Source organism: Necator americanus, chromosome X (assembly GCF_031761385.1).
Source record: "Necator americanus strain Aroian chromosome X, whole genome shotgun sequence".
NCBI classification, from domain to species: Eukaryota; Metazoa; Nematoda; class Chromadorea; order Rhabditida; family Ancylostomatidae; genus Necator; species Necator americanus.
Window position 1 is genome coordinate 7442340 of NC_087376.1, and position 27010 is coordinate 7469349.

At 36.1% G+C, this 27010-nt stretch overlaps 2 protein-coding genes across 4 annotated transcripts in view; one reads left to right on the top strand and one right to left on the bottom strand.

Annotated features, from left to right (window-relative positions):
* Positions 1–1423: 1423 nt before the first annotated feature.
* RB195_021738 (uncharacterized protein) lies at positions 1424–14921 on the top strand (the record flags this gene model as incomplete). 3 transcript variants are annotated; one of them, XM_064208622.1, is made up of 15 exons in its annotated part: positions 1424–1579; positions 5027–5039; positions 7441–7510; positions 8711–8819; positions 10162–10274; positions 10400–10583; positions 10899–11025; positions 12533–12666; positions 12892–13080; positions 13142–13281; positions 13352–13511; positions 13627–13729; positions 14568–14671; positions 14756–14855; positions 14914–14921. In XM_064208622.1, 15 exons carry the CDS (start codon positions 1424–1426, stop codon positions 14919–14921), a joined length of 1710 nt encoding a protein of 569 aa, XP_064064502.1. The 3 variants fall into 3 exon arrangements, with proteins under 3 accessions (XP_064064502.1, XP_064064503.1, XP_064064504.1); XM_064208623.1 differs by lacking the exon at positions 1424–1579 and having other exon boundaries at positions 5032–5065; XM_064208621.1 differs by lacking the exons at positions 1424–1579; positions 14914–14921 and having other exon boundaries at positions 5032–5065; positions 14756–14899.
* A 2195-nt stretch (positions 14922–17116) lies between these two features.
* Positions 17117–27010, bottom strand: part of RB195_021739 (uncharacterized protein) — a gene marked incomplete at both ends in the record, with an annotated part of 37766 nt that continues 27872 nt past the window's right edge. The window contains 7 exons of the mRNA XM_064208624.1: positions 17117–17431; positions 20997–21206; positions 21301–21461; positions 22013–22206; positions 22277–22419; positions 22511–22594; positions 24858–24974. Of these exons, the coding sequence (XP_064064505.1) occupies positions 17117–17431; positions 20997–21206; positions 21301–21461; positions 22013–22206; positions 22277–22419; positions 22511–22594; positions 24858–24974 (1224 nt within the window). The remainder of the gene's footprint in view (positions 17432–20996; positions 21207–21300; positions 21462–22012; positions 22207–22276; positions 22420–22510; positions 22595–24857; positions 24975–27010) is intronic.

The window sequence follows — 27010 nt, forward strand, 5'->3', positions numbered from 1 at the left end:
TTCATTTGGCCGAGTGCATTAATGATGATTACATGATATTTGTTTGTGGGTGACCTTCATATTGTTTAACTTTTTTTCTCTCCCAGTAATGAAGTAATACGTAGTAGTACATTGTTAAATGTTGAAATTACAATAGAGACATAAATGTAATTCAGGAATCAGAGGTCGAAAAATCAGTCCAGAAATGCATGAACCTGGATTTTTCTTATCAGCTGTGCTGTTTTAAGTACCCTACAAATAAATCTAATCTCTAATGGCTCCAAAATAGTGTTATTTACACATTTCTCACCAAATCTGCTGTCCCTCATATTGTTGCGTCAAAGCACTGTGACACAGTCTCTTTGATCAATACAGATCACTTTGGATGAGATTCGCAAGCAGCAAGACGTCAGTGCAAACGTACACTGAGGTCACTATGAAACAGCATATGGAACAAAAATTTTTGTGAGGTTCAAGTCCTCTCTTGAGTTCTATCCGTCGACAACCATTTAAAATAGAGTAAATGAAGTAAAAGAAGTTAGAAAGAAAGTAATGTATCTTGCTGGAACCAAGATGGTTTTTAGGACGCCATTTTTCAGAACGATTAGACGGAATATTTTAAAGACGATTAGGCAGAGATGAGCAAAGCCACGTTCGTACTCGTAATCTGCACCTCGAACCTCATTTTTGCTCACAGAAACGAAACATCGTTGTTGCGTAATACATTGCCTTCACATCACAGTGATGGTGATAGCTTTCTCAAAGCTGACGGCTACAAACAGATTTCCAATTCCACGTAATACTATCCAGTCAAATTGGCCTATATAAGATCAGGATGTGACCGACACTAGTAAATTTGTCCCTAGGAGGATAAATACGACTGAAATGAACCCTTCGGCACTATATTCTTCTAACCGTAGTCTCTGATGGTAGCTGCTCGAGTGGTGACCACCGTGGTTGCTAGTAAGTGAGCTTGGGGCGGCCATGTGGAACTAAGCAGACGTACTACATTCTAGCCCCGAAACACTAATGTGGCACCATGAGACATGTTCAATTGTTTTTTGGTTGCTGTGTTTTGGTTTGCGAGGATTGAACCCAACAGTTTCACCACGTCTCTTTGAGTCCTTGCGTTCCTCTACCAATCTAAGGTAATGAGGCGGAGGTGCGAAAGCGGACGCTGTACGTCTTGCCTCTGGATGAATGTGCCAAGAAAAGGTTGTACCTCCTCAGTGCACAAAGTGTTTTCATGGTGTACAAATATACAGAAACATTCTGACAAACATCCGCTTATTGGCTAAGCCTGTTATTATATGACACGACATACAGACGGATCTCCCTTACCAGAGGGACCAAAGCGTCCCACTCAGTACTTAAATGTATTTCGCGAGCTGTACAGTAACTTCACATCAGAATTTCGCAATTCTGCAAGAATGTCATCAGAGGCATGAAGAGAGGAGTCCGACAAGACAGTAAAATCTCACCCAAAGTATATACCTCCACACTCGAGAGCGCGATGCGAAAGCTGGAACAGGATGACATGGGAGTGAAAGATTATGGTCAACAGCTATACCATCTACGTTTTAATGATGGCATCGATCTGGTAACATCTAATATCATCCAAGCGGTCAAGTCCAACAAATACTTTCCGAATTCGTTAAAACAGGTGGAAAGATTGATTTTCAGATGAATCTGAGAAACGCGATCCCCATGAAGAACGTATGGATCTTGGATTCCCCTTTCACGCTCAACGGAAGGAACATACCTGAATGCAACCGCAACGTATATCTATGCCGGGGAATGTACCTAAAAAACGACCAGATCCACAATCTCGGCTTGAGGGAGGGAGTCGGGGGGATGTGTATAAGAGCATCGATTATGTAGTAAAGAAGACTAGGAACACCTATTTCAGTGCTCACCTCTTAACAAAAACCGTCCCTCCTGGCTTGACATGGCCGCCAGAAATGTGGAAAAAAAAGAAATCAGAACGAGGTGATTTGGAAACGTGACACGCTTCAAAGGAAAGGAGGAACTTCAGGGCGCCTCTCGGGAGCGATCACAACAAGTGAACGATTTATTTGACTTTTCGGATTGGAATTCGTCCGATCAAATCGAACAACAACTGGTGTCAAGGTGATTAAAGTGATTCAGAGCGTAACCTTTTTCTGTCTCTTTTCCTTAACAGTTAGCAAAAAAATGTTGTGCAAGCAGAAAATGGCGTGAACGTCATCATCATACTGATAAGCATAAAGGTTCTACGTCAGATCGCGTGAAGCTACTAATTGAGAAGCTACATTTGTTGACTACATGTGTTTCCAGTCTCTGAAAAAATGATCCGACCAACGTTATAGGAGTACAGATGCGAGACGTACCTTGGTGTAAAACGCGTAGTATTTCTCAGTGTCTTCTGGTATTGTGTCACTGCGTTTCGTCCCCGTGGGACTCCCCAGCCTATTATTTTATTGCTTTCTGGCGCTGGTGTATCAATTCAACGTCGTGGAACGGGAAGTGAATACGACAATGTATATGTTGTGTTTCATTTAATACGACCACAATGATGAAACCAAAGATATGTGGTGTGGGCTGGAAAGATGAAGATGTAGATCCTCGGCTGTGTGATAATTTAGTGAAAAAATGTTCTTGTGGAAGTAGCTGTAATGTAGTGCATATTTAGAAGTGAAATATTCTTCTCCACAATGCTACAGTACATACACATATATTTTCCAATCCGGTCGTTTGATTATACGCTCTTGGCAGCTATAGAAGTTGCACAGTTATATAGCGAAAGTTACAGGGATATTCCAAAAAGGTGCTGTCGTTCAACGCACTGTCAGTGACCTACTCGAATAAGTCAAATACTTAGAGGTAGCGTATAATATTTTATAACTGTTTATTTCATTACGTTGAACTGCTGGACATTGCCGATCGGGAGATACTCCGATCGATCAGTGTCGATGGGCAGTTCATCCAATGCGCCAAATCTCGAAAACTATGGAACAGTGACGTTGAATGAAGTTTATATTCGGCCTTGATGTAGATCGAGAAAGTTGAGCAGAGCTATATTCAAGGACGACACGCCTCAGCTAAGATGCAAGTAAGCGCGTCACGCGATAACACCAGCCGACCGATTACGTAAAGTAAGAGTGCATATACTGCCCCTGAGTCGTGATATCATGTGAAAAATAACAGATGACCCAGAGATGTTGCTAATGAAGCCATCAATTTTGCAAAAAAAGGCAGCCATCGCCTCTCATTCGATATTAAAAAAAGAAAAACAACCGCTACTGTTGTTCAAATCCTTGAGACATAAGTAAAGGAAGTATCTAGAGATCTAAGTATCTAATTTCTAATTTCATATTCACAGCGAATATTTTTCCAGCAATAAATTAGAGCTTCCGCAGCGTATTACGCCATCGGAATAATTACCATGAACTTTAGGAAAAACGTCTCGTGGCAGATCAGATGCAGGTCGTCAAGTGGCATTCATTTCGTTCGAGCACAATAGTCTGGGAACGTATGGAACCGAGCTGATGCAATGTGTCGGCGTAAATGTAGTGCCCTCCTCTATGTGATAAATATATTCATCGACTGTTCGTGCTTCGCTGTCCACGCGCCGCGTCAATACGACTTATCGCGCTCGACGGCAACTATAAATGTCCTAATGTGTGCTGATGATAACTTTTTTTATTGTTTGTTTTTGCCCTCTTAATTTACTCCTAGAATTGAATCATTTGTGAACTATTGGCATTCTGAGTAGAAACAATAAATGTCTCATAAAAACAACTGGTTCATGTAGGTGTTGAAATTTCTTTGATGAATGGAGAGAAAAAATGATTATGTTTTCATGTCAGGGAGTCTTTGAAACCTGAGTCATATTATCTCTGCAACTTGAAGTCTTAAGTATGTGTATCATCCTTCAGCTCAGTGTTAGCAACAACTCGTGACTTTTTTGATGTTCGACGCTAATCTTCAATTCTCTGCTGAACACCTACGTTTAGTTGAACGCCTCTGTTCAATACAGCAGCAATAGAAAACATGCTGCACACAGCTGTTTCCTACTCCTCAACACTTTAACTACCAATCGGTTCATATCTGTTCTTTTGAATTCTTCGTGGCTCACTGGAATATGTAATTATTAAAGAAAGAATTCTATCCAGATTCTACTCAGTAGCCACGTCCATTTACAGATCGTGTACAAAATTTTAGCTATACTTCCGAAAAACACACGGTTATAATAAACGCTCCCGATAGAATGGCTCACATTATGATGTACGTGCAACTAACTAACAACTAATTAATAGTAACTTGTACTGAACGTGGAGTTAAACGAACAACGAAGAAAGGGTTTTGAAATGAACATGGGTCATTTTTCTTCTCACTGATAACTGGACCAATTATCTTAAATTGAGAGAAGTATAAAGCACAATCAAGCAGAAAAGACATAAGGTTTCAGATAAATTATTCTGATCTATATTTCCTCTTTTCTTTCAATAGCCGACTTCCAGAATTTTTTTAACACCATTAATTGTATCCTACCTTAACGCTACCTCAGTTTTGCACTATACACTTTACATTCCATGTTTACTGTGATTTGTAACGGATGATGTCTTGCACTTTTCCTTGGAATAAATTAACATTTTGCACAGTTTGTGGCTACGACCAGCTAGCGGGCGCATGCATCCGGGTTCGCTGTCTATCACAATCAAAAGTTTTGACGATGATTGTTTGGATGAAAAGAGCCCAAGACGTAGCGCCTCCCTCTGAATTCCTGCAGAATGTTCTTAATATGGATTTTCATTTTTCAGTCTCTTTTTCGCTATAGCTTTCGTATCTTTTTCAACAGTCTGTTTAATCTTATTGATGAAGTATTCTGCATATATATATATATATATATATATATATATATATATATATATATATCATGGAAGTCAGTCTTCACCTGAGTGAACCAAGTAGAATGAATTGAATAAGATTAAATTCTTTTAGGCTCTCATCGCTTACAAAACAACAAGGAAGGCAGCCTAGGATTCACTAAGATTTGTGGTTCCAGAAACAATGTACAAGTTCGTCCAGTTTCTCTATATTCATGGTAAATAATTTGTAGCAATAATAATATCAACAACATTAATAATAATAATAATAATTTTCGTTTATTTGCGGTAATGTTTTTATCATGTCTTCCTCAAACGAGCATACAAGACGATATTTGCATAATTACATGCACTTTCGTTGATTATGACCGTGTAAAAAACATATTTATTTCTATTTATAGATAGAAGATATTCACAACCATTCAACACTATGGTTTTTTCTTTTGAATTCGCTATGCATCCATATGCGTTTTTTAAGTCAATTTAAATGAGATACTTATAATAGTGGATGATTTAGAAACTGCCAATTTCTAAATTTCTTCGCAACACTTCAGATTCGATTCCTGATCGGGGATTCTTTTGTAGTTCAAACAGAGATGTAAGACGTATACAATGATATTTCTTCTCTTTCACTTTTTATATAGAACTGTGTGCAACTGTGTAAATTTTTCCTTGTGCCGCTCTCGTTAATTCAAAAGCTTTCTGAGCATCCGACGTTTGAACACTTGAATTTTGGTATCATCCACGTAATCGATAAAGTTCATGAACGATACTTTGAAACTAGTACTAGCGGTGAGTGACTAGTAACTTCCTGTGTAGTTTAAGTCGACTTAAGAAAAATCCACCTTTTTATAACCTTTGTGGAAAGTTTTAAAAAACGGTTTCACATAATTTTCTTCGTTCTTCCCCATTTATCTCAAAAAGCCAGTTTCATTATCTAATTTCATTACATTCGAAGACGAATTCGTATTCTACGTGTCAACATTCCTTTAAAGCAAACTCACTATTAATTAACTCACTATTTAAGCACTATTGATTCCTGCCTTTTTAAAATGTAGGTTTCTATTTACTGTAATGAACCACTCATGATAGTATAAATGTCAGTCATTTTCTATCTTTCTGGTGTACGGATTTTTCTACTATGTAGCAAAAAAACGAATGATCTGAACAATAATTTCCTAGGAACTTTTACTTCGCAAATACTCCGCTTTTGTTCTCTTTTAGAGGAACAACTTCCACAAATACCTGCTATATCCAATCGGCAAAATGTGGAAGTTATCTGTTGACAATAGGCTTTTTTCAATTCTTTACTATTTTTTTTTCAAAAAACTTAAGTGGTTGTATTGCAAAGGTATGATATTGTCCCTCTTGTTATTGGATTGTGGAATAAGCCTCATTCTCTTTTTTTTTTTGCTCAAACCTTAAACTGCGCATACAAATGAGAAGAAGATCTTGGCTGACTATTAGATAGAGAATCCTACAGAAAAAGAATTTTGATATTTAAAATGTTATTGATTCATGCTATTTGAGAATTTTTGAAAAGTGTATAAATTGAAAGATACAGATTATTTTCTCTATTTTCAGTTATTTTTTGTGTTCAGGCAAATTGATAAGACCTCTAAATCTATTCGAAATGTGATGTAAATACAGATAGCATAAAATGTGGCATAAAAAAAAACAATGAAAAGAATCAAAACGTACACGGAAAAACATGAAAGGCATTCCAGGACTTAATAGTAAAAATTAACATGAGCATATTAAAACTTGGTAAACAAAACGAAGTCGTTGGAAACGGTGAAAGTAGCGACAATTAGAAGTATGTTATTTGTTATTTTATTGTAGGTTTTTTTGTTGTTTAAAGGGACCAGAATAAAATGATTTTTTCTCAAAGAACCACTTTTGGTCGTGACTCATCCTTGGTGAGGTCAAAGTCTTTTTTTTGGAATGCAAAATCAACATCTGTACATCCAAGGGTCCTCTTCATACACTACACAAATATCAGCTCCAGTTCATTTGCTGCCTGTATCAAACGCAAAAAGCGTGAAGTGTCGAAAATCCTACGTCTTCTCCATTAGACTCTCCATTTCACTGATCGGATTAAACGAGAGTCAAAAATTAAAGTAAAGTAAAAATTGAAAGTGAAATTCCAAAAAAAAAATCATAACTCTATTCTCGTATAGGGCAAGAAATTCTTTATTAAACGACCTATGATATTTCAGCAATAACGTGTTGTAGATGCTTTTTTTTGTGAATTTTTGAACTTGAAAAAAGCGCTAACGACATATTCCCCGAACAGTTGTAAAAATCTATCGAGTACATTCATGGGAAAGGTTTAGTTGACTTTGGGAAGTTTTGAACCATCGAATGACCAGACAGTTTAGTAACATCTAACTATAGCGCTGCACCAGCTGACTTCCTAATTAAGTACTGTAATGAGTCAGCTGCGTTTGCGCAACAAAGAATTTCTCGAGCAAGTTAAGACCTACTTACTCTTGTATGTGAGTGTTTTTAATCGTATTCGCATTTCAAAAAAATCTGCAAATTGATAAAAGGCGGTAAGTGTATGATTGGAATGAATTTGTTCATTTTTCAGAAGCTTCCTGCTTTCTATGTCTGAGCGCTGCTGCTTGCCCAAGGAAGAGCAGCAAATGGTGTTCTCATAGGTGAGTGATGCTTTTAATTCCATACACTTCGACTTTCTGAAGATTTTCACCGTGTTGTAATTTCCAGAAGGGTTAGCACAAAGTTAAAGCGTTCAATAACGCATTGTACTTGAGTAGCACATATTGGAACTCATCCAAAACTACAAAACGTGAATTGTTCTACAATGAAAGGTGTATTTTCAAAGGACCCTTATGGTTTCCTACCATGAGTCTCTCCTTATTTTTTGCGTTAATGAAATACATACGATGATCGATTACATTGGAAAAAAAACAGATATATATAGTGAACAGTGAATGTGTTTAACGAAATGAGCTCGATGCACTCCTGACCGAAAGGAAAACAAAGGAGGGAAGATGAGGTGGCGTTGAGTAACCTGCGTTGCGGCAGACGCGTCGCGCTTACTCGGTGGAACACATTTGGTGCCGACTAAAAATGACCACACACTCGGCCTCCTATTATTCCCTCAATGTTATCTAAAGTTTGGTGAGATCCTTCTCAAACGATAACTATGAAAAATCGTGGAGTTATCTTAGCACATTTGAGCAGTTTCAGTTTCTCATGATTTAATTCAAGGAATTGAAAGCACTGGAGCATTTTATTTTAAGACGTTTGACGTGAATTTTATAGGCGCCCCTGTTGGTGACCGGAAATTGCCAGGAACAAAATATCGACACGGTGTTGATTTTATTTAGTAGGGCGTGGGAATTGGGAGTGTTTCAAAGACAGGTTGTCAGGATTCTGATATGCGGTCTGCGTCACAAACACACCATGCAAAGGCGCACTTCACTATCAGCTCATTCAGAAGCGAAGCAATCCGATAAACATCGTCTGTCTTCCGAAATTCACCGTTTTTCGATCGTTAGAAATTTGTGTTCCTTATTTTTCATTATCACTACTATTTTTATTTATCAATTATTTCTAATTCTAGCAATCACTTCTCATCTAAACAACAAATAATCTACACATTTGTTTTCCTAAAGGGAAATGCTACAAAGCATAAGTTTTCCTCGGATAAATTTTTTTCAACTAAAGCAGATGATCTCGGTCATATTTCATGAAATCAGTCAAAAAATTAACAGTCAACAAGCCACCCCTGCTATCTCACCGCAGCCAAATAACTGTAACTTTATTATTTTAGTGTCCGTGGAAAATTCTGTGATAAACAATTTAAAACACAAATTGTTATCGTGAATACTCAGGATGTCGGAAACGAAAATCGCATCTCAGAACAATTGTAGCACGGAGAAAGCACTTCACAACAGCTTATCATCAACAAAGCAGCATTCCTCCACATTGTTTAGTCTTTCGGTGAGCATATTCCTTAATTCCAGAATTTTTTCTCCACATTTCTAATTTTTTTCTTTGTTTCCTGTGATTTACCGTTTATTTGAAATTAATTTAATGTAATTGACGTGGACCAAACACAACACGAATGCATGTTAAAATTCCTTTTTATTGTTTTATCTAGGACGAAGCGGAAGAATCTATTCTTCAAAACACTTTCCTTCATATAATTTGATTTTGATCGTTTCTTCAGCACATCAATCAAGGTTATTTTGATTATTTTATTTTTTTATGTTTTGAGAGGAATTCAGTTACGCCTTAAATACATTGAAAACAAGTACATACGGTTTTATTGGTTGATTGGTTTGACTTTGAGTTTTTACTTAATGAGGGTTTTTGAGCGAACTGATAACGATAATTCCATAAAAGTGCAGAGATTTTAACCTTGATAGGGACCTAGTATCTGTAGTGTGAATAAAAGAAGATTCACAAGCGCAACCATTACAGAGCATATCCTCTCCATGTGTAAGTATCCAGAGGTAGGTGATTCAAATTATTAGTTCCATAATAACGAAATCGCTATATTTGAACTGCTACAGCTATAGTCGATTCTGGATGTGATCAACCAGGTGAGCGCAACAGTTTTGTGGCACAAAATTCGTTCTTCTTGTCTGCTTAACATAGACATCCTCTACTCTCTGCTCTCTTTGTATTGAAGGCGAATCAAACAGAGAAGAGAGCTGCGTTGCGGCGGACGCGTTGCGCCTCCATTCGGTCGAAGTTTTTTGGCACCGACTATAACTAGCTCTTTGTTGGGAGCTCACTGAGCAGCTTCACATCCGAGTATTTTGCCAAATTGACGAAAACGAATGGAGTATGAAAGTGCAATAGAAAATTTACTTAAAGTTAATGATTCTAGCCATATCTATAGCCATATCTTCAAGTTTGCTCAAAAACGTGTTCAAAACACATTTCAAAATGTACGTTTGCTACATAATTTTATTTTAACAATTAAACTTAATTAATTTGCTTTTAATACAATTAATAGTTTTTGAAATTGATCGAGCATTTCTTATGGAAATTTTCGCTTTCTCAAACGAGTAAGCACGTGTCTTAGATTGTCCAAATCTTTTTTATGCTATTTTTTGTGTTTTTTTTAATGGTTCCTTTACTTTTTTTCTTACTTTGTTTCATACAAACTTAGAGTTGTGTTACCGCTATAAATTTCGTTCTTCTCCAGATCAAATTTTTCTTAAAAGTGGTAGTATAACATGTTAGGATACATCACGAATTTTTTTCTTTAGGTTCTTGAAGGAAGGGAAAATGAGTTCATCCTAAAAGAATCGTCTAATGCTCTTCACTTCAGATATTACTCTCATTGATTGTTCCATTCATTACTACGTGTCTACTATCTAATTCTCTAGTGGAAAAATCAAATCTACATACTTCAATAGAAACTGAATGCTACAAGACTTGTTCGTAAGTTACTACCGTCTACCATGTACAAATTTTTTTTGTGTATCCCGAATACTATAAGAAATTCGTTACGTTTGAATAAAAATATTCTCTTCCATCATACGCTTATTCGCACAAGCAATTTACAGTATTCGTGTTGTCGAATCTATACCGGATAACATCACATTTCGAAATGCTACTTTACCTCCGTCGACTTTCTATGCATGGAATCGTCTTATTGATTTTGCTGAAAAGGATCTCTATATAGCTGCATACAAATCAAGTTTACAAGGAAAACACGTTCTTGGACATCGTTCCGATCTTTCCGTTCAGGTATGGTCACCTCATTTAATCGTTTTCATAATGATAAACGAGAAAATCGGCAGCTTATCGACTTTTGAGCTGAAATGAGCTAGAAAATGCTGATAACCATGGAAGTAAAACACGTTTGCTGCTCTCAGCATAATCTTCTCACGGAAAATTCGCTCTATTCAACTGTTAATGAGTAGGAATTCGCCAAGAAAAAGAACAGAAAAAAAAACCCATAGATTTGTGGAGTTACAGATAAGGACAAATACGTCAGCGCATACAAATATACGCAGTACCAGTTGTTTTCCTGGATTTCCTCATCCGAACAATTTATTTCAGGGTGATTTCGTGTATGATTCGTTGTTACATGTTGGCACAACCGGAAGGCTCAATATAAAAATGGTTGAAAATTATCCACCTAAGGATAAAGGTGATAATGCTGATGGAATAATACTACAAAATAAGGGTTTGTCTGCTTGTTTACTTATAAACACTAGTAATTTTTTTCTTTGATGCAAAGAGCAAAGTGTTTGTTTATTGAGTTGACGTCATTTTTATAGAACAAAGACGTGTCGTGGCTGATAACTAAAGCTAACATTGGCGCATCGTTGAGTTTTCGTTGTGAAAACAATCGTCAAAAATAATTAGCTACTTAAAAGATATTGTGGTGGTGGCTGTCAGAAAAATGAGTTCCAACACTATCAACCCCTCATTCAACTCATGTGCTTTTGAAACCTCAGTGTGACCGAAAAATTCCTCTACGATTGTCTGTAAAAAAAGATCTTTAGAGATTTTTTTTTATATGAATTGCTTCACCTCTTAGCGAAAACCATGTGATAATGACGTAAACAGCGTCACCAGTAGAAGTCACGTGAACGTTACTCAAATGAGGAGAAAATAACACGAGACTCATCTGATAACTACGGTCATGTGTAGTCACAGAGCATATGAATGAATGTCCTGGAAAAGGACACCAAAAAGACGGTTGACTCTAAAGAATGATTATGAATTCTAACCTTACCTTGTTACACATCTGTAACCTTTGGTGGTGTGTTAAAAATTCTCATCTTCAAAACTCCTGACAAGAAAAATAAATTTTTGAGTACTACTAGAGCACCCGGAGCGGATTTAGCGCAGTTGGTAAGAGGTTCCGCTGTCTGCACAATTGATTGGAGGTACGAATCCCCTTCGTGCTCACCCTACATTCCTCCGGGGTCGATAAATTGGTACCAGACTTGTCTGGAAGGATAAAAACTCTGACTTGACACATCGGCTAGCCACCACAAATCATTGTATAGGCCAGTTACACGTTCGTGAACCTCAAACGATTCTGAATTGAAGTGAACGTGGGGGCGTATCCCAAGCAGATTGATTAACTCCAGAAACTTTATACTTTTATTTTATTAGAGTAGCATATATTTTTTTAGTGACTAGTTCCTTAATAATATGGAAAATGAAGTGGCCTTGTTCTTTTTTCCTTTCAAAAAGATGCTCGAAAAAAATCAATATATCCAATGCATTCACATAGTACACCGCTTCAGATGAATCCTCGAGGGGAGGATTTATAAATTTTCCGAATATATTCTCCTCCTGTTATCCATCAGTTAAAACTAGTATGTACTGTAAAAATACCATAATAAACATTTCCATGATTTTTATTTTTAATTTCTTATCTTTAATATCTTTCAGAAATTCTTCGAAGAAGAGGAAATCCTCAATTTTGATGGGAAAAATGTTACAATGAAAATTTTATCCGGATAAGTTCCCTTGTACCAACCTAGTCATTAGTGCTCCAATCATTCATGTGCATGTGGTTACCTGTACCAGCTTGACCTAAAATAATCAATCAAAATATTTTGATGTCTAGGTTACTGTAGAACGAACCAAACATTATCCCGCTATTATATATCATAGTATCAATTTCAAAAAGAAGAAAACTGTCCTGTTGTCCAGACAAGATTCTAGGAATTTAGGTGCTGTTCATCGTCGATCACTAAACATCGAAAAAATACTGGGAAGAGGAAAAATGCATTCAAAATTTGTCATTTCTGACAACAAACATTTCTATCTTGGATCAGCAAATTTGGATTGGAGATCTTTGAACCAGGTAACAACATAACAAACATTCGATTTAATTGATACGCAATCATCCAAGATCATTGTGAAAAATCAAGTTGTTGCCGAACATCTGACGTCTAGACTCTACTCCTCTCATTGATTCGAATCCAATAAAAATATTTCATTGTCCATGAACATCCGCCAACTGTTCAAATAACACTTGACAGCTGGAAATATTTATATAACATGAACAAAATCTTTCATCGATTTTCAGAAGATGGAACTCGGAGTATTAGTGGAAAATTGTAAATGTCTTGGCGAAGATCTCAGGAATATTTTCGACGTATACTGGGATATCCCTCAACAATCATATCCGAGAATATTAGAAAAAACAGCATATTACAACATGAAAAAACCATTGCAAATTGATATTGAAGGCGAACGTAGTGCGATTTATCTTGCGGTAAGAAAGGTCGAGATCTTTTGTTTATACAAATCATGGCAGGAATTTCTTCCTTTTGCAGACATCTCCAAAGGAATTAAGTAATCGCGATCGTACATGGGATTTGGATGCTATTGTTACGGAAATCGATAACGCCAAAGAATCGATCGATATCCATGTGATGGACTATTTCCCGCTTTTCATCTATAAGAGGCCAAAGGTGTAAGTTTAAAAAAAAGTGTGGTAATGTAGAAGATTTTTTTCTAATCCTTAAAATTGCTCCCGTATTCAGACATTTCCCAACAATTGACGATGCTCTTCGACGAGCAGTTCTTCGTGGAGTTCATGTACGAATTTTGGCTGCTGCATTGCATTATCCAGAAATTGGTGTACGATTTCTTCGTTCACTTGCATCTCTGAATAATTTGGACGAAAACACTACTATTGAAGTGGTTAGTTCAATAAAATATAAATAATATAAAACAATATTTCAGTAATATAATAAATTATAATAAATAATGTATACAAAAAAGCTCTCTTTCCTAATCTTAGGCTCCTTTTTTCCAGAGAATATTCAAAGTGCCAAGCACTGATGTAGATAATATTGTGGTCAGCCGGGAAAGGAGAACACATAATAAGTTTATGGTCTCGGAAACCGCTGTTATTATTGGTTAGTTTAAAGTTTGACGATAACTTGCACGATGTTTATATATCCTTTTGGCATGTCCCAACTGTGTAAAGATTAATTCGACAGTATCCCTGGTCCTTGTTTGCGTTGTTCTTTTTTTTTAAATTTATTATTATATTGTTGCCTTTATCACTATCCGCCTATTCAAACCTGGACACCAACGACTAGCGAATTATTCGTGATCGGCAGCACCTTCTAACGGTATCCTGCTGTTTTTCCTAAAATCCTGGTTCATTATCCGAGATTTTCGGCTGTAGAAGTGGAAAATCATTTCGCTTGATGCCATCTTAGTGTAGGCATAGACAGTAACACCATCGCACTCTAACTCAAACATGGCCAGAAACCATTCCTAATACATTTGTAAATTTGTACTCTACACGTGAACCTTCGGAGGATCACGTGAAAAACGTGCGATTGACTCACTGTTTCAAGAAATCGAGCGAAATTCGAGAACCAAATTTTCCAATCAAATCGATGGCTTGCTTCAGAATTGCCCTAATTTTTCGTTTTTTTTTACAGAATGGAATCAAATCCACCAAAGATTCTATAGATATTTGCATAGTGAGAAACATTGAAAAAAAAAAGAATAAAAGCTCACCAGAGGAGGAACTTTTGAGTATAGAGCCAAAACTTTTTTAATATCAAGCTACAAAGTATGAGTTTTTTTCTAATCGAATTGTTGCCAAAACTGTGAAAAAATCGTTTTTCAGAGTAAGTGTAGGATAATAGGAATACGGCAGGATTTCTTCGAGTAATCTTTTTTGAACGTCAAGAAGTACTTGTGCATACTCCAAATTTTGGCTAAAATATAATTGCTAAGGAACTTCGAACTGGTCAGGTGACTATTTTGTTGGCGGAACGACAGGAGCAGCTGTAGTGATCAAACAAGACGGAGAGAAAAGAGCTTTAGTGAGAGAAATGCAGGTAAAATATTGTAATTTTTTTCATCCTGGATATTTTTATTATAAAGAAAGGGTTCTTTGAAGGGATCTAAAACAAAAATTGTAGGCAATCTTCGAAAGAGACTGGAGTAGCGATTATGCTCATCCGTTAGAGGACTATTTTCTTGGATGTATCGAAAGAGGAGTCCAAGCGGATTTTTGTGAAGGTGAAAAAGATCCAAGCCTTCTCGCCTCTCCTTTAACAGACTAATTTTTAATTCCTAGCTTTCTAATACCTACTTTTACTGTATATTCTCTGCACGAGGATTCCAAATGCTAAAACGCAAACAACAAATTTTATATGGTTGAGGCATAGGTAGTGAACATTTATTCTAATTTGAAAGAAAATATTTCCTGCAAAAAAATCAATAAATCGGCAGGACATGCACTATTAATTGCTGTTTACGGCTTCTTTTCATCTTTCAGCAAGTATTTCAATATGAAAAATCCATTCGTATAATTTTTCACTTCGCTATCAATTTTTAACGAAAAATCAGACTACTTCCTGGAAGGTGCTTTGAAAATATCAAAATCCGATCAGATCTAGGAATTTATAGGATAGCATAACTACGAGTGTCGGGATTGAGGAGCATCTTTGTTCGGATTTCCGTGAAAAAGTAAAGAAAAAGTAAGCTCAAGCGACTTCATACCAGTGAACTAGACGAAACATCTCGTTGACATTCGGCGAATTTAAACCAAAAGTTCTCTCAAAGCGAAAAATTCTGCGTCGAATATTGGCATATTGTACATGCATTTGTCATGCAAAACAGAAATTCCACAAATATCTATAGGAGGTGTAAATGTTTAATTAAAACCGAATGGAATGATTTTGAAATATTTACTTTTGTCAATTTGATACCCCATCTTACTAGTAAATTGCAGAAAAAAAACTAAATACCCGTTTCAATAAAAACGATATAACATTTTACCAAAATATTCTATTTTGGCAAGAATATGTAGATTTTTAAAAACGCTCACCACCTATGACTCAATTTTTTTTAGTATTATTTTGAGAAAAGAAAAATTAGAATACAGTACATTCTTGTATGTATAAACTCCACACCTTGAGCGTTTTCATATTTCTTAGCTATTAGTAGCTCGAAGCTATCGTTATCGAATCAGGTACGCTGAATTAATAATATTCAGCATAGAATTTTTGGAATTGTATGCTCATAAGCATCTCATGTCAGGAACATTTCATCAGTTTTATTGTAATATTTTATTTTATCATTGCTGGGAAGTTTATCTTCGTTGTTTATCGAACTGTAAAAAAACATTCTTTGTTCTTCTTTTTTTTTCTGTTCATCAATGCTAACATTGACCTGTTCCTTCAGGATGTAGTCATATTATTGTACATTTTCAAACATTTTTTTTTCTTCCTTTTTGTCTTGCATATTTTGTTTCGTTCTCTTTCCTTACGATGATAGAAGCCTTCCAGTCAGGAGCTTTGATTAATGCATAGAAGAACTGCTCACATTTACCTCTCATTTAATTTTTAAAAACTGTAATTTTCTGCTTGAAACTCAATGATTGATGCTGTTTATGTGCACTGCAAATACTCACTTATATTCTTCTTTCCTATTTGTCTAGTTTTTTTTTCATTTTCCTTTTTTTGTAATTCCAATTCTGGGTCAAAGACGTGGTCATTTCTAGTTGTGTTAAACATTTTTATTTGATTCCATGAAATGCACGTTGACATCACGAAAGAGAATCGAAAGTGATAACTTTTTTTTGAAAAAAGTATTGTTTATCATAAATACAAAGTAGAAAACATCTATACGATAGGTTCCAATCAACTAATAACTAGAATAACTGAGTTATTCTTATGACAATTGAGTTCACAATAAGAGGGCATTTCATGAAGATCACACTTTCATACAATAAACATTAGGGTGACACGCGAAAAAAAAAGACAATATTCTAAGGACACGGGCAACAGGAAGGTTTTTTCTTTTGCTCAAAATAGACTAGAAAATCATCACAATGGTTAGATTACAACAAAATTCCAACGCGACAATATTCCTCCAATGATAACGAATATCATATCCCCAGACAATGAGATCGAAAAAAAAAACACGAAAAATTAATGACATGTCATGGAGGAGAAGTTCAGAGGAAATATGTACTTGATTCGATGCGCGTATTCGATAAACCTAATGACTGGTATGATTGTTTATTTTTTTAAACAACAAATAGAAGACAAAATAAACAACACACAAGAACAACGCCAAAAGACTACCCAGACCAAAGGAGCATATCTGGCTTTTTTTCCCCTTTTTTCGGAGAAAAAAAAAAACGCCAACAATATGTAGAAAAAAGTGACAGTGTGACATTGAAATTGTAATCAATTCCTAGTAGCTCAAATAGCGGCAGTCGTCTAGAGGATGTTCGATGTTATTAGGGGGAATCAAGGGAAAGATCTGGATTTTCATACATAGGCAGCTGTTTGCCAACCACGCTCATTTGACATCACTTCCTCACCCTCACTGCATACTTTTGATGAGAATATTGCCGGTGTACGTGGTGTATCACCGTTTGAGGTCCGTGGACTTGCCGGTGCTTTTGAGGATGTTCCCGTCGGCGATACTGCCGATAAAGCAGGTGATGGTGGTGAAGCTACAGCGGTTGACTGTCGTAATGGTGTTGATGCGCTGCTTTCACGTGTTTGAATTCGTGGACTTTCGGAAGTCGATCCACGATCAGCGCTAGTCGATGGACGATCGTGTGGCGAATCCTTGCTTTTCTAAAATAACAAATTTCATGATTGGCTTTTCTAAAATAAGAAAACATACTAATTTGACAATGATATAAAGTTTGTTTGTTTGGCCTACTCAAAGTGCTCCAAAAAGTTAATAACAATAAACGGTCTAAGAGCCTAAGTGAAAAATAACAAAAATGACTCTTTGTAATAAATTTTACAAACTTCAAAAATTCATAGATCCACGGCACTCCAACCAGAACTTACACTATATTTTTAGCGATTCTGCGAACTCTTCAAAAGCAAACCCTGATCGTGGGATCAAATCCTAGATACCGGAGTTGTAGTCATGTAAAACGTTCATATCTGTGTACATACATGCTTTCAAAAAACATTCTGCGATAGTTAACGACATCAACCGATCGGAAATCTCTGTTGGATCGATCAACTATAATATCTATTAATTAATGTTTGATAGCATTATAAAAAAATAAATCGTCGGGAGCAAAGAAGCCAAAAATGCTGGAAAAAAAGACTGGACAATATTCCGAGACTGAAGGACGAGGACGATAATTACCTTTTTACAACTTAATTTGATAGAATAAGAGGATTGAGAAAAGAAATTTCTTAAATTTATCGTTCCAAACGTTCTTCTCAAGACTTTTGTCGAGATATGAATTATCAGTGTCAGCTTAATTTAACGTATGCGCACAGAGCAGGCGCAGAATTTGTCCAACCAGATGAACGCGACGCGTTTGGCAGAACTCACGGTCTTTCTTTGCTCTTCACATATTCTGATTTCTCCCGACTTTTCCCTTATTGCGCACAGTTCTACTATAAATGGATGGTGATTACCGACATAAAAGAGCGATTCACAGATTTTTTTCCAGCCCGATAACCAACATAATAGTTAATTTTTTAGAAGGTGTTGAAAATAAACTACGCCGAATATTCTGATGCAGCGGATCATTTTTTCATGCACTATAGCTTGTCTTTTTACGGCTACAATAGAAATTAGGTATTAAAAATTAAGAATAGATAGGATCGGGGGTGTCGTTCATGAGTGATTGGGTGATGAGCGGGGTTGTGCTCCAATCCCCTACTAATCGATAAAATAGAGCTTATTTGTTGAAGGCAACTTCAAACCGCCTCCCTTGCGCCTCAAAGACACTTGATTGCAGGATCAATAAGCGCCATCCGAAGGTGTTTTGAGTTAATAAGCACATCAGAAGCATAGAGTAAGTACCCCCAAGTCAGATCCGTCTCAGAGCAGCCACAAGGTCATTCTTGCTAAAAATTTAACCCCTTATCCGCCACCTGAAGACGCGCCACGTAGCTTCGCAACTAACCAGCGTTGATCTTAACTTATGCAGGGCTCCTCCTCTGTGATAGAGGAGGAGCCCTGCATAAGTTCATTCCTCCAACGATACAACATATTACGCAAGAGAACACGGACAACTCTATCATCATCCAACGTCCGCGATCCAACAAATATGTTCACCTGCACAATCCTATATGCGTTGCAGAATAGTCTCGCTTAATTACCCACAATAAGTTGGATCGTTTTGAAAATTGGATCATACAAGGCTGTTTCTCATGCTTTTTTTTCTGAATCACTAGAATAAACTGAGCAAGATTACACTCATAGTCGTGAACTACACCCTTACCCCCACTATCCATGGAGAGATCCTGTTGTTCGTTAAGCAATTTCGTTATGTATCCAGCTTCGACGGCGGGTATAGCGCAGTCGGCAAGAGATTCCTCTGTCTGCACGTTCAATCAAAGCTCGATTCCGACCCTAGTGCTCACCAAGGTTTTCATCCCTCTGGGGTCGATAAATTGGTACCAGACTTGTCTGGGAGGATAAAAGAACTGACTTGACACATCGGCTAGCCTCCTTAAGTCGCTGTATAGGCTAGTTCCATGTAAATCTCTAACGATTCTGAATTGAAGTGAACGTAGTGCCACATCCCAAGCGGATTGATTACTGTCAGAACTTCATCCCTTTACCCTTTCATCTGCCTTTGAATTTGCACATAGTTGGAACCAGTGCCTAACGTGCTCAACCGGGCAGACGCGACGCGCACTTTTTCTTCGCTTGACACACACTTCCTCTTCTCTCTGCTCTTCACCAATCAAAGGCGCTCAATGGAGATACTGAACCACGTTCCAGACCTAATCAACACTTGGGATCTTCATGAAATTTTTGAGATTTCTCCTCAATTAGTTGCAACTTAAACTTATTGCAAACAATTTTCAATGTTACTGCGCAGTCGTTGGTTCAGCACCTCAGAAAGTAAACCAGCATTTCATCCCTCCAGAGCCAATAAAGTGGTACAAAATTCGTTTTGAATAAGGACATTGGTTTCACACATTCCTTTTTTTCGCGGAAGTGCTTCCATTCTTCTATCACAACTGGAGAAGGTTTTCTACGGATTAGAGAAGGAATTCCTTCGATGACGAAGAGACCAGAACATCCTACGTTACGTGGAATAAAGGTGGGCATGAGCTCCTTCATGTCCACGGCAAGTGATCTATGGCGCTCAATTAGCACTGTAGCAGTTGAATTGAGCGTGCGGTTGGTGCAGTCGGTAGGATATTCCGCTGTGACTGCACGATCGATCGTTGGTTCAAGACCGCTCTACAGACAACCAAACCCTTCATCCTTTCGATGTCGATGAGTTGGTTTTAGACTTGTCTGAGAGGATAAAAAACACTACTGGGTTTATACATCGGTGCGCCCCTGTAATTCACTATAAGCCTGCACACACGTCCATAAACCTCAAACGATTCTGAGTGGAAGTCGAACGTGGGGATAGATCAAGGACGTGCAACTTTATCCTTTATTGTTTAACAGCAGAAACGAGGATTTCTGCGATTGTCATGCCATCAAGCGGTAGTTGACAATTCTCTTTTTCTAACCTTTTTCGATTTCGAACTCTACGTGGTTGGTACCTTCAGTTCTCAATCGCAGACCATCAACCTTCTTCAGTCATGGTTCATGGACCTTATGGACCATGACGTGTACATGCCTCTGAGACTAACTGTCTTACTCAGTCATTACCGCGTTATCACTCACGCCTTGATTTTTTTTATGGATTTCCATCAAAATGAGGATAGTTATGTTAAAGTTATTCGTTCCTTACAAACTCTTGTGAGGTGACACTCAATCTTCTTGATCATAGATCATCACCACGATAATATACATATGTATCGATTAGTCTAGTGATCAATTTGCCATCACCGCTGTTTTCCATCCGTCCTCACGGTAGCGCTGTTACGGTTTCAGCGCAACATCGCGAGCACGGTGGTTTAACGGGAACCGAACGTGAGTAAAAAAAACTCACCAAACGTAACTACGGTCGTTACTGTTAATATTGTACTGGACATACCATAACTTAACTGAATTTACTATTAACCACAAACTAAGAGGTAATTAAGGAAAAGGGTGAGAGAGTAGTCCTTAGAAATTTTTTGCTTGAAAGCGTTCAGAACGGAGAAGGTGTAGTTATGAATGAGCTCTCATCTATTTGCAAAATTTCGAAAATAAGGGAATTGAGAGCTCTTTCGGTTTTAGGTAAAATTTAGCAGCTAACATGAAATTCCATACATTTTTAAAGAGGCTCAAACGTTTTCGGATTGGCTCCTTCGGTGGTTCCGTCGGAGTTTCTTCGCCACAGTATACACCAGCACTAGTTCCTTGTCCCACCGATTTCCGTCGACTTGGAATTCTTTGACCAATCGTTCGTACGGGTTCCTCTTTATTTGTCACAGCTGCTGATGCTTTACGAACAAATTTCATCAAGCTTATCGAGTGTTCCTAAAGAAAACACTTCATAATTCTGTTGCCGCTAGTGCCCCTAATTCTCATTAGAGAATGATATCAAACCTACAGAAAAAACATGGAATGTCACCTTTTGAGCATGTTTCAGTCGATCAGCTTCACTCGGTAGTTCACAATATGAAATATCACCGTGTTGATGAAATTGCAAATTATGCTCGGCAGCCAAATTCGGTGAGGTGGCAATAGGATCCTTTGGTGTAGGCACATCTTTTTTACCGCCATGAGTTCGTTCTAAATACGTACAATCAAATCTACGAATCTATGAATACGTTTTAAAGTTGTTCATCCAGAAAACAAATAAATATAAAAAAATTATTTATAAATAAAGTATAAAATATAAAATATAAATTAAAAATTATTTTTAATAAAAACATCTTTCGTAACATAAAGAATGACGATGAAGGTAAATGGTTAGATAGAAACTGAGTTAAAAAGTGGATTATTTCTTTTTTAAATAAAGAGATCAATTAAAAATTGAGAGCAGATAAGCAGATTGGAGACAAAAAAAAGAGAAACAAAAAAAAAACTCCACTATTAGATCACATATTCAACCTATTATTTCTCTAAAAGTATTATTCTTTTGGATTTCATCTGTTTTTATGTGAGATTAAAATCTGGTTTTTAAATTCAGAAGCTATTGAATGTCCTTTGCAAGGAAAAAAAAAATTAATTTCCATCACTTAAAAATGGACAGATACCAATTGATGCTCCATCTAATATCCTATCAGTTCCATAATTGGTTTCAAATTCCGTAACACTTCCTTCGAAAAAAAAAAACTCACCATTATATTGACTTTGACTCATAACAGTAAGACTTCTTGTACCAATATTCCCTATGGAAACAGAATTTCGTATTGTTTCCAATGTACCGCTAAACACAACTGTCACTGTGTTATAATCGATCGAATATTTGCTCAATAATGGTCTCAGTACACCACCGGCCGATAACGATTGTCGGGCTCGTACCATTATAATTCTTAACAACAAACATTTCTTTATTAGGACAATTCATTTTAAAAAGATTTAAAAAAACCCCAAAAACTCACTTTGTTGGTGTACTGCTAGGATTTTTGAATGAATAATTTGGTGGAAGAATTTCTACAGCAAATGTAACAACCGGTACAATACGAACGGATCGAGATTGTAGCGCATCGATCGCTTGTCTTGCCGGATCAATAGTGTTACATGTCTGGAATTATCGCATCAATGACGAATATGGATGCATATGAGAAATTTTTGGCACTGAAAAAAAAAAACACATATGTTCATGTGAATATTACCTCCGCATCTACAGCCTCACATGCATTTTTATCCATACCCAACATTGCCGCCGTACATTGCGTCCATTGTCGTACAGATATCGTCTGAAATGTCCGGATAATGAGCAGATTTCTGTAAACAGATCCTTGACCACACATAAAGTATAGGTCTCGCAAGAAAAAAAAAACAGTCCCAATAATTAATTGCAAAAGGGGCTTGCATTCAATCTGACATATTCTGTACATAATACATTAATCTGCGAGAATTCCGCAGTTCCTCAGAAAAATTGATTGCCTGCGTTAGGATAAAAAGAACTATATTCTTTGAACTTTGCTGAAGTTCAGAAAAAAAGAAAAACCATTCGATATCAACTAATCTGAAAAAGAAAATTTGATGTTCAATGAGAATAGAAAAGCTGCAGGGAGTTTTTGAAAGCTACATCCTAGTAAGACGTGAGAAGAAACAGGAAAAATTTACTTAGGTCAAAGGAAAAATAACCAGTTACTCAATACAAAATGTAAAGTAATCGATTACTCGTTGAACAGCCTCCGCCTCGCTAACCTAACTGATTAAAAGTTCCAAATAAAAAAAAAATTAAAAAATCATATCTGAGGAATATTCACAAGATAAAACCTACAACTGATATCCGGATATTTTTCATACTATTCTAAGACGGTTCAAAGACGTATATTTGTTTCCATAGTCTCAATTTTTGGAAGTTATATTCAGACATGTACTCTACTAGTCGTACGAAGTCATACAACTCGAGTATTCGATCAGTTGGGAAAATCTGTCCGCTCGTAAACTGCTACTGTTCGAAAAATTGAAGATTCTGATCATTCAACCATTCGAAAATAAGGATACAAACATCATTGTGTATTGCATGCTATGGATTTTCTGTCAATTGTCTTGACTTACTCATAGTTTCACCATCATTCGCAAAGTTTCTGGCTGATCCCAAGAAAAAGAGAAAGGAAAGAAACTTGAAATTGTATGTCTCGCTGCCAAGTGTTAACATGTAGTCCGAGAAAGATACACATTTTTGAACGATGAATAAGTCGGTAACCTTTCCTCTTCCTTTTCTTTTCTCATCATCACTTTCTCTTTTTGTTGATATCAAACATTGGATTTAGCGGACAAATAAAATATTTTGTTGCTCCCAGTGCGCTGATCTGTGGCCACTAAACGTGGATTGAGAAAGCGGAAGCTTTTTTTTGCGACATATACACAACAAGATTGTGGACCTGCTGAAAATACAGAAAACCTTAGACGTTCGGTTTTTTTTTCTGGGAACTGACTAATGTAAGTTGATAGGCCGAACATTAGAAATACAGTAAGTTGATTAGATCACATAACAGTACCTGGATCTGTAACCGCTCACATCTAAGTCTTTAAATCTCACTTTTCAGGATCAGGAACTCGACTTCCAATTCGGAACGACATAATAATTTTATCAGCGAGAAAACTCGACAAGTTCCGGAATTTTAATGCATTTTTATGTGAGACCTCAAAGCACAAGACATCCCATGGATTGCAAAAACACAAGCATATTATTATCTTATTATTATTATTATTATTATTATTATTATTATTATTATTATTATTATTATTACTATTACTATTATTATTATTATTATTATTATTATTATTATTATTATTATTATTATTATTATTATTATTATTATTGTTGTTATTATTATTATTATTATTATTATTATTATTATTATTATTATTATTATTATTATTATTATTATTACCATTATCACTACTGTATCAGGGGCAGTGATACATTAGTGGAAGAATAACACAAACATTAAGCGAAAATATTACTCCATTACTCAATTCTAGAATGATAAAATTTAAGAAGAATTAGGCTTAGGGTCTTAATCCGGGATAATAGTCCGCAGATTTTCATTAAGTTCTCTGGTTGAGGTCCCTTTAGAAGGAAAAGTGGCTATCCATTATCTCCTGGAAGAGGACAGGGTTCTTCTCTTCTACGTCATCTCGTTGATCAGCTGACAAAGAAATCCGAGAATGAGTTACGCAACACTCGGAAAACAATTCTTGTTTTTGAGGATTTCTTGTTTTAATAATATGTTCAATTTCGAGATATAAGAAAATCTCAGACATATGTATTACTAAAAAACTTTAAAAAAAATAAACTGAAAATAAATGAAACTAACAATGAAAGCAAATCTGTATCATGTCTTGCCGTAGTAATTCCACTGATTATTGGAAAGTTTGTTGGAATCCAGTTTATAAGGAAGTTAGGAAGGTTACTTATTATTACGGTAACAAAAAAAAAGTAATGTAAAAAATGAGATCGATTCTGTAAGATCGTCAGCGAGAAAAGATCAAAATACTCACTGGATCATTTAATTCCACCAATTCAGTGCTACAAGTATCGCCAGTCATTAAACGACAATGTTTCGGTTCGACACGAGGTGGTGGTGGGTGACGAGGCGGTGATGGTGCAATTGACATCTGAAAATATGAATAAATATTTCTCAATTATTGAAAATATTATTATCCACATAGACACAAACACTCCAATAGCGAAAGATGTCCGGATATCATCATGCATAGTGTTCGTTTAGCGTTATAAATAATAATCAACTAACTTTAGCAAATTACATATGTAGCACAATTATTCGGAGGGAAAAAAGTTAGAGATAAAAGATATGGTTACGTTTTAGCAAACTACACAAATTTACAGTATTTTTAAAAGACAAAATATGATAATTTTGCATGTTATTAAGTCGTTTTTGAAAACCAGAAAGTAAATAGCAAGATTTCTATGATATGTTGTCGTAATATCTACGTATATTTAATAGAACAGTAAATTAAGCATGATTTTCACAGATAAAAAATACTTTTAAATTAGTTGAATTTAGTCGACATATTTGAAAATATGGCAGCAGCTGTCTGTCCGTCGGGATGTGCAATGGCATGACAGAGGCGCGGGCAGAACTGAGGATAAAAAAACCAGCGAAGTGACATGCTGTAAAATGAGCCACCTCTAGTAGAAGATCACAGCTGTCATCTTCGTTTCTTACACATCTAATCATATACATTTCGTATTCATCAACGGAATTTGATCCTGGATTAGATGAGAACCGTCGTCCGATCCGATCATAAGTCAAATTCAAGTTTAAGCAACCATGAAAAAGAGTTGAGCCATATCTCAGCGATTCATAATTTCTTCATTATTTTCTGGTCGATTATCGCAAACAACAAAAAAAATTATGAACACAACAAACGTAACCGCAACATATGTCTCAGCTTAACAAACATCAGCATCTCAACAGGTGTTCATAAAAATCGACTGATCGTTGAGCTCATATGATCATCGCATGCACAACTAACGGTATGAATATTTTTCTATTGAGAAAATTTCCGAAGAAAATTATTCTTATACTAGGCACGTTCCCTGATTTTCTTGACAATTACGAAGTTCTGATCCAGATTCCATACGTGGAAACCTGCGTAATTGTCAGGAGCAAATTTCAAACAAAAAAAACACCCTCTCGTATACAAAAATATCTGATTTTTCAGTAACGGAATGAATTTTGAAAAATATGAGAACATGAATTCAGCATTAACATCACTAAAATCTTTTTTCTTCCAGAAAATAAGAACTACTTGGAGAAAGAAATAATATTTAGCTCTTTATATGATTTGTTTAATGAATTAAAGGTTTCAAAGATAGTTTTTCTCAAGGAAAAAAATAAAATTTCGGGTACACTTTTAAAAAAAATGTCTGTGTTTTCTTCTGTAGTTGTTTTTTTTTTCTCATTTAAAGGATACAGAAGATTCTAGAACGCAAGCAACTAGAATCCTTTACATGCCAACCAAGTTACAAGCAACTAAGACGAACTTAAAACGTATCTAGTTCTCCCCAGTTCTAGTCTTAATCAAACGAATCAAATTTACATTAGAATTCTTCATCAAAAGAATGATTTTCAAAGTTCCTGAAAATTACAGGGATTTTAACTAGCACAAAATAGAAAAAACGTTTCGAATAAATTACGAAATGAGGTAGATAAAATGTTCTACTGATTTCCTGAATGTTATAATATTGTAAAACAATTCCTTACTTTATCATTCCAACTATGTCTCCTATTTAGAGTAAGGTTAAAAATAATCGAGAGTCACCTCTTCACCTCCTCTATTAGTGAAATTTCAGGATGATTCCGGTTAACATAAGTATTATTAGAAGAAAAAAGATTTCATGATGTTATCAATGTTTGTGCTGTCTTTGTAGCCTATCACTCTCACTTTTATTATGTCCCGGTTGAAATCATTGCAATTTATCTCCGTATCTTCTTATCCGGAAACTATTGACACTTCCATGGTTGTAAGTCACCTGTTCTGTGTCATCTTTTGTACTCGAAATTGCATCAGCGTTTTAAAGATGGTGAGAATAAACGTAGTGAAAAAAGCTTATCCAAGTTAATTGAATATAAGATCAATGAGAGGATAGGCAGCACCGTCTAATACAGGATTTAAGAGATTCAATA